This window comes from Aedes albopictus, chromosome 3, assembly GCF_035046485.1.
Source record: "Aedes albopictus strain Foshan chromosome 3, AalbF5, whole genome shotgun sequence".
NCBI classification, from domain to species: domain Eukaryota; kingdom Metazoa; phylum Arthropoda; class Insecta; order Diptera; family Culicidae; genus Aedes; species Aedes albopictus.
The window spans coordinates 380,635,827-380,656,064 of NC_085138.1; the positions used below are offsets into that span (position 1 = coordinate 380,635,827).

A 20,238-nucleotide genomic window follows, 5' to 3' on the forward strand; every position below is an offset into this window, starting at 1 on the left:
TGTTATTACTTTGTTATTAAATACCTTTTGGATAACAGATGCAGCCCTTGGCAGTGTGTTTGAAATGTTAGGTATGCATTCAGTATCAAAATAACAAGGCTTGTTATTTTTGAGGTGTTATTCATACAAAATTTAGGTATTCAGTTTTGTTATTTTGCCTCTTATTACCACCTAATGAAGGGCATATCAAGGTATGATAGTATTTAGAATTAAATACCTTGATATGTTATTCAGTTGTTATTCTTTTCTGCTCGGGGTTAGCATAGCATAGCATAGCATAGCCGACCGTACACATCCTGGGGTGGCTGTCGATAGAGACGTTTAATGCGCCAGAAAAGTTGCCTGCGACTGCTGAGGAATATGGAAGGATGGTTAGTTAGACACCTAAGAAAGATGTAGAAAGTTCTACGACCTCTCAGGCCTAGGTGTCAAGGGGATATGGGTGTTGTTCTAGGTGTAGTTAGTGGAAGGGTACTCCAAAGGATGCGGTTGGGCAACGTTCAGGCACACAGGTAGACCAAGAGCAGTGGATGTCCAGAATTGGTGCAGAAGCACTCTTCATTTTGTCACGGATGGTTGAATCACTGTGAAACACTTCCCGGACGTGCGGTTGCGAAGCACACTTCCCGCAGATTTCGTTACCGGTATCCCATTTTACTTACGAATCGATCATCGTGTTATCAAAAAAAAAGGGTCTCCAGTTGGCCTAGTGGTTAAGGCTATGAATCGCCAATCCGGAAACAGCGGGTTTGATTCCCGTTCCGGTCGGGAACATTTTCTCGACTTCCTGAGCATAGTGTATCATTGAACTTGCCTCACAATATACAAATTCATGCAATGGCGGGCAAAGAAAATCCTTCAATTATTAACTGTGGAAGTGCTCTAAAGAACACTAAGTAGAAAAGAGGCAGGCCAAGTTCCAATGCGAACGTCGAGCTATAAAGAAGAAGAAGAAGTTATCAAAAAAGCTGCTAATTGATGTACTGTCAAACCCCGCGTATTCATCACTCTTTAATAAGACACTTTTTAACTTGTACCCCGCTCATTCGAAATTTGTTGAATTAAAAAAATGATCAAATGTCACAGTGTAATACACTGTAAATACGAATGATACGATATTGTGATGTTACTTACACCCGCAGCGGCTCCTCGTGCAGCTGCTACTTCTGAAAGTTCTAATTTGGTACATTCCGACACCTGATCCGTTTGGTGATCAACCGCAGTGAACCTCGGAAGCCAACAATCGTAAAATGTACAAGCTATCAATTCGTACCACCACAATATCTGTAAGATTTGTGTTCAAAAACAAATCATACAATCTAAACAAAACTAAAATTGAGTTAGTTTATCGAATTGAAAATTTACACAGGTAATTTGACAGCAATCATTGTCGAATTAGCGTGGTTTTGTGGTACGACATTTCACATTTACAACTTCCGGTTCACATTTTACCACTTACCGATTGTCCCTGATGTGGTCTTAGACTAGTTTTATGCAAATTATTAATCAGTTCTCCTAAAAAGTCGCAAATTGATGCAATGCATGTATGGGTTTGGTTCATTCGTGCATTTCGCCAGTTCCGGCGAGGCACTCGAATCTGGTTCCGGAACACTACTGACCTGAGACTATTTTCTTGCTGACCGTTCTTCGCGTTATCGAAGAAGCCGTTATTTAGTGTGCTGCGTGTATGCGTTTGGTTTTTTTTCTACATTTGACCACTTCCGTCGGGGCACCTGGAACCGGTTTCGGCACACTATTGGTTTTCCAAAGTATGGTCTATGATTTTTTTTGTTAACCGTTCATCAGCTTACCTAAAAGTCATTAAATGCGTCGAATTTATGGGTTTGGTTCTCCTTTACATTTGACCACTTCCGATGGGGCAAGTGTAATCGGTTGTGGAACACTACCGGTTGTCCCCAATATGGCCGGAAACTTTTTTTTTTGTCAAATCAAGATGCCTTAAAATCCGCGATTTGATGTGTCGCTTGCATGGGTTTGGTTCCTTTTTATATTTGGCCATTCCGGCGGGACACCCGGAACCGGTTCTGGATCACAACCGATTCAGATATGTTCTGAAAATATTTTCCTGCTTACTGTTCATCAGGATATCAAAAAAGCCACGATTTGATATGTCCCTTGCATGGGTTTAATTAACTTTTATACTTTGCCACCTCCGGCGGAACATCTGGAACCGGTTCCGATATGGTCTGAGAATGCTTTCCTGCTTACTGTTCATCAGGTTATCGAAAAAGCTGTGGTTTGATATGTCACATGTATGGTTTTATTTCAATTTTATATTTGGCCACTTCCGACGGGACACCCGGAACCGGTTCCGGGACACAACCGGTTCAGATATGGTCTGAGAATATTATCCTGCTTACTGTTCATCAGGATATCAAAAAAGCCACTATTTGATATGTCGCATGCATGGGTTTGGTTAACTTCAATACTTGGCCACTTCCGGCGGGACATTTGCAACCGGTTCCGGAACACTACCGGTTCCGATATGGTCTGAGAATGTTTTCCTGCTTACTGTTCACCACGTTATCGAAAAAGCCGTGGTTTGATATGTCGCATGTGTGGGTTTAGTTCACTTTTATGTTTGGTCACTTCCGGCGGGTCACCCGGAACCGGTTCCGGGACACTACCGGTTCAGATATGGTCTGAGACTATTTTTCTGCTTACCATTCATCAAGTTATCGAAAATGCCGTAGTTTGATGTGCCGCATGGATGGGTTTGTAGCGTTTTCATATCTGGCCCCTTCCTGGGATACCGGTCCGGAACACCTAAATGGCCATAACTCCGGAACGGCTGGACCGATCTGAACCATTTTCAATAGGAAACAATGGGACCAGATTCCGCGTCGAATGAACCGTCGGTCAATAAAATCGGTTGAGGTTTACTGCTAAAAAGTGATGTGAGTTTTTTTGTACACACACATACACACACACACACATACACACACACACACATACACACACACAGACATCACCTCAATTCGTCGAGCTGAGTCGATTGGTATATAAGACTTGACCCCTCCGGAGGCTCTATCAAATTTTCGTTTTTGGAGTGAACATATAGCCTTTCGGTACACCTTGGTGTACGAGAAAGGCAAAACGTTAAAAACTGTGGTGCATTTTTGGAAATGTCAAAGAGCGCCGCGATAGCAAAAAGTTTGGGAACCTCTGGTTTAGCTGATGACGGAGAGTGGCTGGCATGATTTATAGCAGATGCATCTAAATTTAAAGCGAATATGCTATAAAATCTGTAAACAAGCCGTCTGACCAGCAGCGGACTGCTCGGTTGACGTTCAATGTTGGTGATTTACATTTTTCTGCCGCAAATTTCAGTTGATCTTCAATTTACGTGCTGTTTAACTTTCATATTTTTTTGCTGTGTATAATGAAGTCCTTCAAATCTACAAGAACAACTTTATATGTTTTCGCCATAAATAATAGCATTGAGTAATCTGCTAGGATCCGTAAAGCTCTTATCTCAAATTTCATTTGAAGACACTATAGGGATATTCCAGGTCAGCCAAACTTCCTACGAGTTCAGAACTTAAGGTCTACACTCGTAGCAGTAGCCAAATTTGCTATACTGAGTAACGTTGCAATACAAATGGTACATGGTACACGGTACAAAACAAATCGTAGCTTTGTTCGATGAAAGAAGTACAGTAACTAACTCCCGTTCACACTCAAAACAGATTTGCAGGCTCGGCAAAAACGCGCGCAGCCGTCTGCTCAGTAAAACTATCAGCTGATATCCCAGTAAAAAGTGACATTTGTTAGCTGACTCTCAGCAAAACGATTGCCGAAGCTCAGCAATGAACTGTCAAAATTGCTGAGATCTCAGCAAAATTGTTGTTTGCTGATTACTCGGCTGTGCAAATCTCGGCAAAAGAATGGAAAAATGCTGATATCCCGGCAATCTGAATTAAGTGTGTTGGCTATAGGATCTCAACTCACGAACAGTTTGGATGCCATAGGATATTCTGACTAATCTTTTACTGTCTAATAACTTTCAGAAGACTTACTGAACATGAAAAATAAAAATCGTAGCTTTCTATAATGAAAGAAGTTGTCGTTACACCGGTAGACTTTAGAATCCAAACTCAAGAACAGTTTGGATGACCTAGGATATAATAACTTTCAGAAGACTTACTGAACATGAAAGAATAAAAATCGTAGCTTTCTATAATGAAAGAAGTTGTCGTTACACCGGTAGACTTTAGAATCCAAACTCAAGAACAGTTTGGATGACCTAGGATATCCTGAAAAAATATTCTGCATCATTTTCAACCTTATTTATGCTGTTGAGCACCAAAACCACAGAAATACGTAGAAAAAACTGTTCCTGAAACCCCTCTGAAACGACCCTGACTTGAAATGCCTAGCAACGCCCCTAAAACCTCCATAAATGTCCTTTATATGATCATTACCAAATTGAAATGCCCCTGAAACCCCTTGGAACGTCGTTAAAGACTTTAGGAACACCCTGAAACGTACCTGAAAACCTCTTGAAATGCATCTGAAATGTTATCAGATGTTTCTAAACATCTCGGAACACCTTTAAAACATTCCTGAAACCACCTGAAACCCTCTGAATCACTCTTAAAGACCCTAGACACTCCACTGGAACTCCCATAATACTATTAGAACGCCCCTGAAACCCCCGTTATCTCATGATGGAATGCCCTTAAAAAGCGCCTGAAATCCCCTGAAACAATCCCTTGGGACGCCCCTGTAACAACATTGGAATCTCCTTTTTTTGGGCTCTCTGGGAACCTTCTTGGCTCCGTCTTAAACGAGCAAGAACAAGACCTGCTCTCGCGAACTGAGTTTCCTCAATAAAGTCCTAACTTAATTTATGCACTTTTTATGATTTTTTTTTAACTTAGGCACCCCCAGCCAGCAATGGCATAAAAAAAGATTCCAGTCAAATAACGGTAACTACGGCAACGGCACGAAGGCTAGAGGGCATTTATAGGGAGAGAAAAGAGCGCGTTGCAGGGGGTCCCAGGTGCGTTTCAGGGGGTCTCGGTGGATCGCAGAGGGTTACTGAGGAGTCCCAGAAGGTATCAGAGGGGATTCCGGGACCCCAGAGGGAGTCAAGGGGTTTCATGGGTCCCAGGGTTTCTCAAGGACACTTTAAGGGGTCTCAAAAGTGTTCTATGTGGTCCCAGGGGCGTTTCAAAAGGGTTTTAGGGGCGTTTAGGGGAAGTCTCTGGGAGTTTCAGAGCTGTTTTAAGGGGCTTGGAGGCGTTCCAGGGACTCTCGGTTTAGGACGTCTCAGTATCGTTTAGGGAGCCGCAGTGGCACTTGATGGAGTCTCAGGGGGTTTCAGAGAGACTTCTGTGGCTTTCAGGATGGTTCCGTGGAGTCTCAGGTGCATTTTAGGAGATCTCAGGAGTGTTCCAGGGGGACTCCGGGGCGCTTTAGGGGGTCTCAGAATGGCTTCAGTGGATCCCATTCCGGGTCAGGGCATCCCACGGGATTTTAGGAGGATGTCGATTTTAAACCCGCCGCTAGATCATCTCGAAATCCAGAAACCCACTTCCCATCGGAAGTGCGAACTTACATTTTGTGAGTACAGTCAGGATTCGTTATACACGGTGGGTGGTACTTTACGCACACCGCAATTTTTCGGCTGCCTTACATCCGATTGAGCATATTTTTTTTCGTAGTTGTAAACGAACTGAATTGATCGAAAGACAACAGAGATATTGCGGTGGGCATAAAGTGGGTGGCACCGTGTATAACGAATCCTGACTGTAAGTGCTTCAGAAGTACTTCAAGGGGTCTCAGGGGCGTTTTAGTGGTCTTAGTCTCTCCAAAGGGTCTCAAGGGAACTTCAGAGCGTTGAATATTTTGTCAGGGGCGTTTTTAGGGAGCCTCTGGGGGTTTGAAGGGGTTTCGGGGACCTCGAGGGGTGGTTTCAGAGGATCTTAAGGGCGCTTCAGGTTGTTTTTTCGGGAGATTTCAGGTATGGCCCAGCAGTTTTCTGAAACCCTCTGAAACTCCCCTTAAACGTCTAGAAACGCCCTGAGAGAGATATAAGCCCCCTCAAATACCCTCAGAAAACACCTTGAAATCATCTTAAACTCTCCTGAAGCCAGCCCCTCCCCCCTAAAACGCCATTGAAATTCTCAATAACCTATTTTTTTAGATACCCTATAACCCTATGAAACCTCATTGGCCTCATCTCAAACCCCCAGGTGTTGATCCAGCGATTTCCAAAATGTGAAATGTAATTTTGGGGCAGAAATACTGAAAAGGAGATCGGTATTTTTATGATTTTTATGAAAAAAAAACTAGTACTGGGTAATGGCAGTAATCTCTAGATATTTTTAGGATTTACGAGATGTTCTTAGTTTATAACATCCTCAAAAATCGAAAGAATTGGAAATTCCTAAATTGGTGTGCGGAACCCCAATTTTTGTTGGTTTCATGAGACTTTTTGATTTTTTTTTGTTTGATGCTAAGGAGTTTCCGCTGGAATTGTAAAAAAAAACATGTTGGGAACTCCTCATGGATAAGAGAATTATAAACAAGTTTACTGGTGAACATTTCTGGATGGTTCACGTCGAAATTTTGCATGAAAGAGATTTTTTCTAACGTCATGAGAGTAATCTGTTTTTAATTTATGGTCGGATTTCTTCATAGTTTCATTAACACATTTCTGGTAGTGAACTGAACCATCATGCTAACATGTGGTATGGTATTCACCAACTTAAAAAAATGCCAATGGCAAAAATAGAGGTTCCTGTGCAATACTTTTTAGAAAAAAAAATGTATCTCTTTCGCATGTCACAATCATTATCTATAGCACGTCCATATCAGAACCAGTTGATTGGAAAATTATCAGTGATTCATACCATGTACCATCCAAACGGCACGGTTTTTGATCAAAAGAAACCAATTGTCCGGTTCATAAAAAAAGAAAACTTCCATCTGCTCGTTATTGGTGACTTCCGATTGGCACCACCGACTAATCCAAGCCGGTTGATTCACAACAAAAGGGACAATATCAACCTCGCACACACCGCACCGGGACCGTACCGGATCGAACGGATACGTGTGGAATACGTTTGAAGTGACCCTGTCCGGTTGCCATTATCGGTTCGTTTCCGGGTGGGGATTCTTTTTGTTGGTTGACTTTGATTTCGGTACAGAATAGAATAGCCCATGCCTAATCGGAGCAGTATGACAACTCGTCCTAAAAAACTGAACAAAATCATCACTGGGATACTCTTCCAGAAGGTTTCCTGGAAAGGGCTATTTCTGTTGGATATAAAGAGGAATGGAATTGTAGGAAGATATAAGTATGATTCGACACTTGTTCCACTGGAGTTTTACGTATGTTATCTGTTTATTGCTATCATCTTACTGAGATACTAACTTGACAAAACATTAAAAACATTAAATAGCTTAGTACTTAAAGAATGACTCCGTTCTAGAATGTAGCATCACCACCATTGTTCATCCTAATGGATATTTTACCCCATTCTATATGTGCTCTATAAGTATAAGGTATGCGCACAGCAAAATCTAGCCAAAGAAAATCAAGCAGTAATAATGCATTCTAACTTATTCCCAAACCAGAAGCATTTCATCATAAAAAGCATTAATTTACTTTAAATCAATATCAAGACATTGTTGATTGGACTTATTATATCCGTCATCTCAAGCTTTGCGCTTGAGTCCTTGCGTAAAGTTTTGCACAGTACCTTCGATCGCTTGCCAAGAAATTTTTACCACCTTTGTGTCAAAATCAATCTTATTTTTCGATTAAAGCTGTCTTTCTTGACATTTTTGGAAGGTTCCAATTCATGGTTACTCAATATTGTTTAATTGGGTTGAATTGTGAGGTGTATGAAATTTTACGATTTTAGAAAAAATGCGGTACAATTTCCACATAGTTTTCCGCATACAAACGCAAGGATTTCCCGCCATAAGCAGGGCACAAAAATCAATCCAAATCAATACACAATATCTAAGCTTTTAAAAAAGGGATGCCAGCCATTTTTACCGACATTTCCCGTAGTGAAAAAATTGATTTGTTGTACATGTATTTTTGATAGTTCGGTTTTTCAAACCACAAATTCATATTGTTGACCAAACTATGCATTTCTTGCTAAACTTTGATTATTTCTTGGCCTTAGGTTAATCTGCAACCTTTCCACGTTGTAATGATGTGTAGAACCGAATACTTGAAAGCTAACTTAAGTCTGCGGGGACGGTCGTTTTAATGTACATTGTCAGATTTTCAGCACGTTTGTGCAAAAACTTTTCGAGGACTTGTGGTTCCCTTGACTCTATTTTAAACACAATGTGTAAATATCTTCCGAAGTAAATATTTTTCGATTCCTTACACAATAAGCTTTCATTTGCGCCATAGGTTGCCACGATTCGTTGAAAATTGTAAAAATTCTATCCAAAATGCGGTGGCTAGATTTTGCTGTGTGCATACCTTATGAATAGATGTAGCACTGCACCTTACTCCATTTTTTCTCGCTCTCCTGTTCATAGCTATGCACACTGACCAACGATATTCCTCCCAAAGGGGGAAGGGTTAGCCATTAGACGAGTGCTGCTGCAGGACCAGCAATATAGCTGATGACAAATCGAAACAAAATCGACACAATGCAGTAAACCAGCAATGACAATGAAGCCCGAAGGAACTCCAACCCCGGACGGACCCCAGTGGGGGATCAAATTTTCCACCCAGAAGCATCCCAGTCCGGTAGGTAACGGTAGCGATCAGATAGCAGCAGCAGCAGCCGCCTCACCCAAAAGGGATGGGGGGGGGGAATAATAACAAACTACAAATTGACAATGCAGCTTGCTGTCCGTCGTTTGGAATAATGCAGATAAACTCTGCAGGCAAGCATGATGAAAAATCTGAAAAACCCCCTCGAGTCGTCTTCCGAGATCGAACCTGCTGTGAATCGATGCATATGCATAGGAAGTAGCGCCACCGTTTCGCTGACTGCAGGATTGAGTTCAGAAGAAGTTGCTAATAATGGTGAATTGAAATTTCCACACGACATGTTGCGAATAGTAGAACTCGAAGTCGGAAGGTATCGCAGAAGGGCGCCTTTCTATTGGTTTGCGAAATGTCATCTCATCATGCTTCGAATCAGCTCTGATAAACACGTCTCTAATTGAGTCTTTTCGTGATACGGCTTCTTTAATCGAATGGAAGTAATCGAGGCATTCAAAGAGTGTCCCTGCTCAACTCGGTCGCAAAAAACTTAACTAGGACAAAAGCCCCCTACTACGGCCTAGTACCCATATTAATCTAATTTAGTCTCCGAAACTGACAGATATGTGCTGCCAAGATTTATTAATTCACACCGCCGGATTTTCTGATTTTTCAGGTATATACATACATACATTTATTTGTTCAACATCACATTTAAGACAAGACATAATCAACAATAGTACGCAGCAATACTCGGTTTGTGGCTGCCGCTCTCCATCCTCGGTCGCGCCCAATGCTCGCCAAGTCACGCTCCACCTGGTCCGCCCATCGTGCTCTCTGCGCTCCACGCCTTCTTGTGCCAACCGGATCCGTTGCAAACACCAGCTTTGCAGGGTTGTTGTCCGGCATTCTTGTAACATGCCCTGCCCACGCGTATCCTTCCAGCTTTGGTCACCTTCTGGATGCTGACTTCGCCGTAGAGTGCAGCGAGCTCGTGATTCATCCTTCTCCGCCACACAACGTTCTCCTGCACACTACCAAAAATCGTCCTAAGCACGCGTCGCTCGAAAACTCCGAGTGCTTGCAGGTCCTCCTCGAGCATGGTCCATGTCTCGTGTCCGTAGAGAACCACCGCTCTTATTAGCGTTTTGTACGTGGTGCATTTGGTGCGTGGGTGAATCTTTTTCGACCACAGTTTCTTCTGGAGCCCGTAGGGCATGGTACACTAATTACGTAACGCAAAGTTGACCATTCCAGACCCCTCCCTCCCCCCATGTAACGCTTTTTGTATGAAAAGTCATTTTTTTGTATGGGTCGTAACGCTGAGCTAGACTCCCCCTCCCTCTATAGCGTTACGTAATTTGTGTACGATGCCCGACTTCCGCTGATGATGCGGCTTCGAATTTCACGACTCACTTTATTGTCAGCCGTCAGTAAGATAGACTCAGTAGGCCATCCGAGGTAGACGAATTCCTCCTCGAAGGTATCCCCGCCTATCGTAACATTACCACCCAGACGGATCCGGTCGTTTTCGGTTCCGCCTACCAACATGTACTTTATTTTTGAGGCATTCACCGACCTTTGCTGCTTCGCGTTTCAGGCGGGTGTACACTGTACAGCTCTGTAACCGTTCCAAATGTTCTGGCAATAATGTCCATGTCGTCCGCAAAGCACACAAATTGACCGTATTTTGTGAAAATCGTTCCCCGGCTGTTGAGCCCGGCTCGTCGCATCACCTTTTCCAGAGTGATGTTGAAGAGTAGGCATGAGAGTCCATCACCTTGTCGCAGTCCCCGGCGAGATTCGAATGAGCTGGATAGTTCACCCGAAACCCTTACGCAGTTTTGCACACCGTCCATCGTTGCTTTAATCAGTCTAATCAGCTTACCATGGAAGCCGTTTTCGTCCATGATTCTCCATAGCTCTGCGCGGTCGATACTGTCGTATGCCGCTTTGAAGTCGATGAACAAGTGATGCGTTGGGACCTGGTATTCACGGCATTTCTGGAGGATTTGCCGTACGGTAAAGATCTGGTCCGTTGTCGACCGGCCGTCGATGAAGCCGGCCTGATAACTTCCCACGAACTCATTCGTTTTAGGTGACAGACGACGGAAGATGATCTGGTATAGCACTTTGTAGGCAGCATTCAAAATAGTGATCGCCCTGAAGTTCTCACATTCCAAATGGTCGCCTTTCTTGTGAATGGGGCAGATTACCCCTTCCTTCCACTCCTCCGGTAGCTGTTCGATTTCCCAGATCCTGACTATCAGCCGATGCAGACAGGTGGTCAACTTTTCTGGGCCCATATTGATGAATTCAGCTGCGATACCATCCTTACCAGCTGCTTTGTTGGTTTTGAGCTGGTGAATGGCAGCCTTAACTTCCCTCAGCGTGGGAGTTGGTTCATTTCCGTCCTCCGCTGCACTGGCGTCGTCGTTTCCTCCGTTGCCGCGGTCTCCCATGCCTACGTTCTCCACGCCATTCAGGTGCTGATCGAAGTGCTGCTTCCACTTTCGATCACCTCACGTCCGTTCGTCAAGAGGCCTCCGTCTTTATCCCTGCATATTTCGGCTCGCGGCACGAAGCCGTTGCAGGATGCGTTGAGCTTCTGATAGAACTTCCGTGTTTCTTGGGACCGACACAGCAGTTCCATTTCTTCACACTCCGCTTCTTTCAGGCGGCGCTTTTTCTCCCGAAAGAGGCGGGTCTACTGTTTCCGCTTCTGTTTATAACGTTCCACGTTCTGTCGAGTCCCTTGCTGCAGCATTACCGCCCTCGCTGCGTTCTTCTCCTCCAAAACCGTTCTGCACTCTTCGTCGAACCATTCGTTCCGTCGATTCCGTTCCACGTACCCGATGGTGCTCTCGGCTGCGTCGTTGATGGCTGCTTTCACTGTACTCCAGCAGTCCTCTAGAGGGGCCTCATCGAGCTCGCCCTCGTCTGGCAACGCGTCTTCGAGATTCTGCGCGTATGCTGAGGCGACATCCGGTTGTTTCAGTCGCTCTAGGTTGTACCGTGGCGGTCGCCGGTACCGTACATTGTTGATGACGGAGAGTTTTGGGCGCAGTTTGACCATCACCAGATAGTGGTCGGAGTCGATGTTGGCGCCACGATAGGTCCTGACGTCGATAATGTTGGAGAAGTGCCGTCCGTCAATCAGAACGTGGTTGATTTGAGATTACGTCTGCTGTGGTGATCTCCAGGTGTAACGATAAGGGAGGCTGTGTTGGAAAAATGTGCTACGTATGGCCATATTTTTGGAGGCAGCGAAATCAATGAGTCGTAGGCCGTTTTCGTTCGTTTGCTGGTGGGCGCTGAACTTACCAATCGTCCTCTTCCTGGCCTACCTGAGCGTTCAAATCTCCTATGATGATCTTGACGTCGTGGCTTGAGCAGCGATCGTACTCGCGTTCGAGCTGCGCGTAAAATGCGTCCTTGTCATCATCAGTACTTCCAGAGTGTGGGCTGTGCACGTTTATTATGCTGAAGTTGAAGAATCGGCCCTTGATCCTCAACCGGCACATTCTTTCGTCGATCGGCCACTAACGGATCACGCGCCTCTGCATATCACCCATCACGATGAAAGCTGTTCCCAGCTCGCGTGTGCTGTCGCAGCTCTGGTAGATGGTATGATTACCTCTAAACGTTCGCACCATGGATCCTGTCCAACACACCTCGTGCAGCGCTACGATGCCGAACCCGCGGTCCTTCAGTAGATCGGCGAGTATTCGGGTGCTCCCAATGAAGTTGAGAGATCGGCAGTTCCACGTACCGAGTTTCCAATCGCAAGTCATTTTTGTTCGCTGGGGTCGTTGCCGTTGGTTTCGGTTCGTATTATTCTGTTGCTGATTTTCCGTTACAATGGTTTTTTTACGGCTGGCTCGTAGGGCCTGACACCAACCCCCTACTTTCCGGAGGACCATAGTACACAGTTTAGCTTAGAGTCCTTCCCTGGCACTCGGACGTAGATCAGCCGCCCCTAGCATGGGGATCAGACGCTGTTGTGAGCCGCTCCTCCTGGAGAACAGGCGCTCAGGTTTGCCGAAGCAAACCCCCCCTTCCCTGTCAGCCTACGACCAAATTTCCCACCGGGGTTGGTTACCCGATCTTCCCTAAGGTTGCTTATAGTTTCCGGCCTGTTTTGCGTGGAGGTAGGGATAGGAGGTGCTGGGCAGAGGCTAGTGGATCACAATGGGATCTGAATTGCGCAGTATACCCAGCCTTTACCGTGCCAATCATATAACCGGGACTTTCAAAAATATTAAACACATGGTTTAAAAATATTTTACACTTTCAAAAAAAATTAAATTGCAAAAAATGTTAGATGATGTTTGAAAATTAATAAACACGGTAAGTATCGATAGGCAAAAAAGAGATATATTACAAGATTGATGCCAGATAGAAAGGTACGAGCCTAGCTTCAAAGATCGAGGATCAAGGATAATTTCAGGAAGATTTTGAGAGTATTCCCAGGAATATGTACAGAAAATTTCTGTCAAAAATACTCTCCGCGAATGTCTAAGGGACTGTTCATAAACCATGTAGACCAAAATTTGGCCATCTCAGACCCCCCTCCCCCCTCGTATACTTCTGTCCATACAAAATTTTTAAATTTGTATGGAGCGTAGAAAGCGCTAGAGAGGATGGGTGCATGAAGGAAAACACAAAGGGGCTTCCAGAGAAATTCCAGAATCTCTATCAAATACTCCCTGTAGAAAGTCCAAAAGGTATGCCTGGATGAATTTGTGAAGAAATCCCTGGAAAAACTCTTGAATCCCTGGAAAGAATCCCAAATCACCAGAGAAATACCCGGAAGAAATCTTGGAAATAGTCCAGAATGGATCGCTAAAAGAATGCCCCAAAAAAAATCACTAGAGGAATTCCCGATAGAATCCCTGGAAGAATTTGGCACAGAAATCACTGCAAACATTTCCGAAGCAAACCCTGATAAAAAACATGGAGGAATTTTGAAGAAATTTCCGAATATCTGGAAAAATCTGTATGCATTCTTTAACTTTTTCCTGAAACATCTCTGGAAGAATGTTCTACAAGAAATCCCTAGTGGAATTTCAACGGGATCCCTAAATGAATTCTAGAAGAATATTCACAAGAGTCCTTGGAAGAGGAATTTCCTAAGCAATATCTCTTCTGGAGGATCGACTGAGGATTTTAATCTACGATTTAAACGGCTACGCAGTCTTTTAATTTGGGAAACCTCGTTTTCCCAAATTAAAAGACTGCGTAGCCGTTTAAATCGTAGCCTAAGCAATATTTTGAGGAATTCCTGGAGGAATCCATTGAAAAATTTCCAGAGAAATTCCACTCAGAGGAATCTTCTGAGCGAGTCAAAGAAGTCCCTATCTGGTCTGAATTTTGCACATCTCTTCAAAAAGGTGCCTGAAGTTACTTTGGAGAAGGTGGGGTAATATGCACCCCCTAAGCAAACGTGGCCCTATAGCTAAGATTAAGATGTTTTTATGGGTGTCTTGCGTTTGGAAAGTTAGTTTAATTATTTTACTAAGGGACGCCAACTTTTGGTCCACGTAATATCAATTTTACCGAATCAAATTAACAATTTAAAAAAGTGTTACGTTTCGGGTGCTGAAAAACTGTTGGGGGCAAAACGCACCTTGAGGTGGGCCAATACAACCTCTGGCATTTTCCGCTTTGAATTCCAATGAAATACCAGGCGGCTCCATCTTACAATTTACGACAGCAAATGGAAGGAGTAATAGGAATAGGAGTAGGGGTAGGAATGGTAGGTCATAGGTTGATTCCATATAATCAGCGCGCAATTGCTTAAATTGCGTGCGCTTCAAATTAGACATTTTTTCCAAATGTGGAAAATCATCGTTTTCCACGCTTTTCATTCGAATATTATTTGCATTCTTGGGCTTATCCGGCTCGATTTTACGTCTAGTTTGCTTGCATCGAATGGAACTTCACTTATATATGGAAATAGCATGTGGGCGTTTTGACCCGGGGATGCGTATTACCCCAGGTGTTACCGTGACGGTGAAGTCGTTCGGACGTCTCAAAGGCAAACTCGTCTATTTGTTCAGAGTAAGCTTTAAGCTGAAATATTTATTGTTTGTTTGGTTATTAGTTTTAAAGTTCAATAGTTTGTTTTACTTACATTATCTAGTCTTCTTCGTTTACAACCCGTCTTCGTGTAACAAGTAGTTTGTATAATATCAGTGTCCTTGTAAACTATTTATTTAATTAGTATTTGTGCTCAATTTCAATATTTATTTAATACTTACAAGAAAATTAGCAAATAATAAAGAAATTCAATTTTAACGTGTTTCACTGTTCTTCGTTTTTGATTAGACTTTTTCGTTAATAATGAACATCTATCAAAGTGATAATGACAGCTTACATGACATCATTCTTGTCTGATTCATGATCACGGTCGACCGAGAGCTGCGTGTGATAACCGGTGACGAGGGGTCTTCTACTGTCGCTCACATACCCCACCCCGTATTGCTGGTAGTTTCTTCAGCTATACCACCTTTATCCAGCACATCCAAGACCGCTAGCTGAGTCACAGGCCGTAGAAATACACCGGCTGCCGTTCTCACGTCTGTCCGTCTGATCCTTCCATCTTTCCCTGGATATACGTTGATAACTACTCCTCGGTCCCAGCTGTTCCTCACGTTCTCATTCACGGAAACCACCAGGTCGCCGACCTTTAGTGGCTTCACTTCGCCGAACCACTTGGACTGCTTCGCTATTACCGGGATGTATTCTCTAATCCACCTCTTCCAGAACCTGTCCAACATGACCCGAACGTGGTTCCAGTTAGACCGTAGCGCTGACCTTTCGTCCTGAGGGGCGGCCGCCGGCTGACAAACACCGTTGGAACTGAGAAGAAGGAAGTGGTTCGGTGTGAGCGCCTCATCCTCTGCTGCATCTAACGGTAAATAGGTCAGGGGACGCGTATTCACCATAGACTCCACTTCAGCAAGCGCTGTAAGAAGCGTTTCCTCATCCGCATTCCTTGAAATCTCCATGGCTGCTAGTCCACACTTCACCGATCGGACCAATCTTTCCCATATGCCCCCCATATGAGGGGCGTACGGGGGGTTCAACTTCCACTTAGTTATTGCATTGGTGAACGTTGAAGACAACTCGCAATTTATCCGTCGAACTTGTTCATTCAGCTCTTTTCGGGCTCCCTGGAAGTTTGTACCTTGATCAGAGTATATCTCCATTGGAGCTCCACGGCGAGCCACGAATCGCCGTACAGCCATCTTGCATGATTCCGTGGATAGAGTGTACGCTAACTCTAAATGAACGGCTCTTGTTGTAAGGCATGTGAACAATGCCACCCATCGCTTTGCATGACTTCGTCCTATCCTCACCGAAAGTGGACCAAAATAGTCAAGACCGGTGTAGGTAAACGGCTTGACGTAAGGAGTTAGACGCACCTCTGGTAAAGAACTCATTCGGGGTGGTAGAGGGGTTGCTTTCCGCATCTTACATCGTTGACAGCGCTGGGCTACTCTTCTTACGACAGCTCTGAGTTCGGACACATGATACCTTTGTCTGATCTCATTGACGACGGTCTCGTTGTTAGAATGTCCGAATTTTCGGTGGATCTCGTCGACAACTAATTCCGTTACGTAGTGAGCTTTCGGAAGGATGGCTGGAAATTTAGCCTCAATAGTAAGCCATGGAGCGGCACCGATGCGCCCGTCCTTCCGTAGTACGCCGTCAACTCCGACGAAAGGGCACAACTTGTAGATTTTACTGGTCTTCTTTACCGTCTTGGGCTCATCATTCTCAGACTGTTGTTTTGAATCCAGTATGGCATATTCCTCGGAAAATACTTCTCGTTGGAGAGAGCGGATTATCATCCTTTCTGCTTCCAACAACTCCTCGCTACTTAGACTGATGGTGCCGGGTAACTGCTGCTTACGTAATCTTTTCTGGAGATTGCTGCGGAATCGCAGAACGTACCCTACTGCACGTACCAACCTTTCCCATTTAGAGAAACGATCAAACTCTATAATTCGTTCTGGTTCAGCCTGACGATGGATGGTCACGGTTGCTCGCAATTGCTCATCGGTGATCCAGTCACTTTTTTGTTCTGGCCATTCTGATTCGTCCTTGTGGAGAAACTCTGGTCCTTGCACCCATCTGCTGCTGTTCAAAGCTTTCGGACCATTGCCCCACTTCGTGGCATCATCTGCTACGTTCCATCCTGACGGCACCTTTCTCCACTCTGAAACGTCCGTTTCCTCCTGAATCTCGCCAATCCTGAACGCCACGAATTGGTGAAATCTACGCTGATCTGAACGGAGCCAAGCTAGGACGGTATTGGAATCACTCCAAAATACCTTTCTGTTGATCGAAAGCGTGTGACTACTGATGATGGACTTCATTAACCTCGTTCCTAGAACTGCAGCCTGCAGTTCCAGTCTAGGCACGGAGAGTTGTTTGATCGGCGCTACTTTGGTCTTCGACGACACGAGGCTACACCTGACCGTCCCACGATCCACTATGCGGAAGTAGGCCACCGCAGCATACGCTGATACGCTTGCGTCGACGAACACATGTAGTTCCAAAGTTTCCAGTGCCTTAGGAGTGTATCCCGGAAAGTAGCAGCGGTCAATGCGAAACTGTGTCAGCTCACGGAGCGACTGGACCCATCGTTGCCACGTCGGGAAGATTTCATCCGGTATCTTCTCATCCCATGCTGTATTCGTGCGCCACACGTCTTGCACCAACATCTTGCCATGAATGATATAGTTTGCCGCAAGCCCAAGAGGATCGAATATACTCATCACAAGGCTTAACAGTTCTCTTTTGGTGGGGTAGATGTCGCTGCCTAGAAGCCGATCCAGATCTTTCCGGAAATCGATAGCGAAGGAGAAGACGTCCTCCTGCGGTAGCCAAATCATGCCCAAAACACGCTCTGACGTACAGCCTTTACCCATCACGAAGTTCTTCGACGCATCTGGTGATTCCTCGCCTAGCTTCTCCAATACTTCCTTGCGGTTAGACAGCCAGTTCCGAGGTTCGAAGCCTCCTCGCTGATGTATCCATTTTACCTCTGTTGCCAACTGTATTGCCTGGTTGACGGTATCCGTACTATCTAAGTAGTCGTCAACATAATGATTTTCGACTACTGCAGTTGCAGCCCTTGGAAATTCCGTCGCATGCTCGCTAGCGTTGAGATTCTTTGCAAACTGCGCAGAACACGGTGAACACGTTGCGCCAAATATAGCAACATCCATAACGAATACTTCCATCGGTTCCGTCGAATTGTTTCGCCAAAGGAATCGTTGGGCTTGGCGGTCCTCCGGTCGAATGTACACCTGATGAAACATCTCTCTGATATCCGCGTTGATGGCAACCTCCCGTTGTCGGAATCGGCATAAAACTGTCGGTAGAGACTGCAGAAGATCCGGTCCTTTGAGGAGAACCGAGTTCAATGAAACTCCCTTAACTGAAGCTGCAGCGTCCCACACAATACGAACTTTCTCCGGCTTTTTTGGGTTGCTTACCACGCCCAGTGGTAAATACCATGCTTGACATGATTTAGTTGTCTCCAGCTCTTCTTTGGTAGCTTTATGAGCATAACCTTTGTTGACGTAGTCGACCATTTGTTTCCGCACGTTTTCGTAGAGTGCTGGCTTCTTCGACAGTCGAGTCTCGAGACACCGCAGCCTTCTCTCAGCCATTGGTCTGCTATCGGGAAATGCTATCTTGTCGAACCTCCAGAGAAGTCCTGTTTCGAATTTTCCCGAATTCGTACGTACTGTAGTGGCCTCCATAATCTCCCGAGCTCGTCTCTCCATTTTCGATTCGACCACTGTGTTCGCCTCAGCTCCGGTTCCTTCGATCGCGAAGAAGCTTTTCACCAACTCGTGAAGATCTGTATCCGTTGATTGCTGGCAGATGTGCAAAACTCGGTGAGATGACGACGCTTCCGATTTTCCAGTTTTACCGAATAACGTCCAGCCAAGCCGCGTTTTCGCTGCTACGGGTTCATCGCTGCTACTTTCGCGGAGTTTCAGAGTTGTCTTCAGCTGGGTGTTGTCCAAACCGATGAGTATCCCCGGCACTGCTGCCTCGTAGCTCGTGATGGGCAACCCCTTCAAGTGCGGAAACTTCGTTTGGAGTTGCTCGAAGTCCATAGTCTGCCGCGGCAGATCCAGACTCGACACCGTGTGAACGTCACTCAAATTGTAGCGCTTTCGACCATTTCCAGATATCTCTAACTGAACCCGCTCGGAATCCTCTTCAGTTCGCCGCACTCCATTCGTCCACTGCATACAAAGTGGAGCTGCTGGCCCAGATAGACCCAGCTGCTTGGCAATTGAACTCTCCAGCAAAGTCGAATCACCTAATGCACGTAATCTTGAATATTTTTACCTTTCTATCAGGCTTGAAATAGGCGTTCAATATGTTACCAAGTTCGTACCGGAAGTTGGTATGTACACACAAGCGCCACGTGATGGAGACGGTCGGAACTGGAAGTACGTGTAGTCCTTGTCGAAGATCGTACATTTTTATCTTGCTTCAATTTCGTGCCATATCTCACCAAAGTCGTACCGGAAATAGCAGTGTACACTAGTGCCACGTGGTAGTGAAATTGGGAACTATGTTCTCCATCCCCTGAAAGTACTCAAAGTCCTGAACAACTTTGCCGAAGATCGTACCTTCTGATCTGACTTCAAACTCGTGCTATATCACACCAAAGTCGTACCGGAAGTCACTATGTACCCTAGCGCCACGTGGTGGGGAAATTCGAAACTATGAAATCCATCACCAGGAAGTGGTTGTAGTTCTGAACAATATTGCCGAAAACAGAATGTTGCTGTCTTGTCAATCTGGGAACAAAACGGAACCGGAAGAAGTTAATAATGTGTAACTAATGTATTCGCCTGGTTCTCACCGGAAGCTGCATGAAATTCAAATCGGCTTTCACTACACCTTTCTAGGTTAGTGTAGGATTCCGATAACGCGGAAAGATTGAAATTTGGTTCACTAACTACTGAGATATGGATGTGCTTAATAATGTTAATAATTAATAAATAAATAAGATTAAATTAATTATTCGAAAATTCGGCGGAACGTTCAACGCATACTAAGCTTGCATATCAACATTCTAAAAACAATACGCTCCCACTTGTTGTTCGGTGGCCGCGAGAGTGCGGGAGATTGGCATCTAAGAACCGAAAGAGAGATTAAGTTTTGAGAGACGGACCCGGTTACGGTGTTGCTTTGAATCCAATTTGACTATCTATTCCGCAGAATCCTAACTTGTTCTGTGACTTAGATGGTTAAAGCGCCGGACTAGTGATATGGAGTCGTGGGTTCGAGTCCCACCAAAACAAGCGGTATTTTTTTTCACACTTTGCCTTAGTCAAATGCTTTAAGTTTTTACGTCTATTTCAGGCATACTGGTCGACTGGTCTAGCTGGAAAAGGACAAAAAACAAAGTAATTGGTAGCCGGAGGTGGCAAGATACTCTCAAGGAGGTTACAGAGAAGTCATTTAAAGGGTTTTGAAACAGG

At 44.7% G+C, this 20,238-nt stretch overlaps 1 protein-coding gene across 1 annotated transcript in view; it reads right to left on the bottom strand.

The window, feature by feature from the left end:
* Positions 1-19,228, bottom strand: part of LOC134290955 (uncharacterized) — a 30,387-nt gene extending 11,159 nt beyond the window's left edge. The window contains exons 1-2 of the mRNA XM_062858188.1: positions 19,132-19,228; positions 15,183-19,064 (exon numbers count right to left, since the gene is read on the bottom strand). Coding sequence (XP_062714172.1) covers positions 15,183-19,064; positions 19,132-19,228 — 3,979 coding nt within the window. The remainder of the gene's footprint in view (positions 1-15,182; positions 19,065-19,131) is intronic.
* Positions 19,229-20,238: the final 1,010 nt, after the last annotated feature.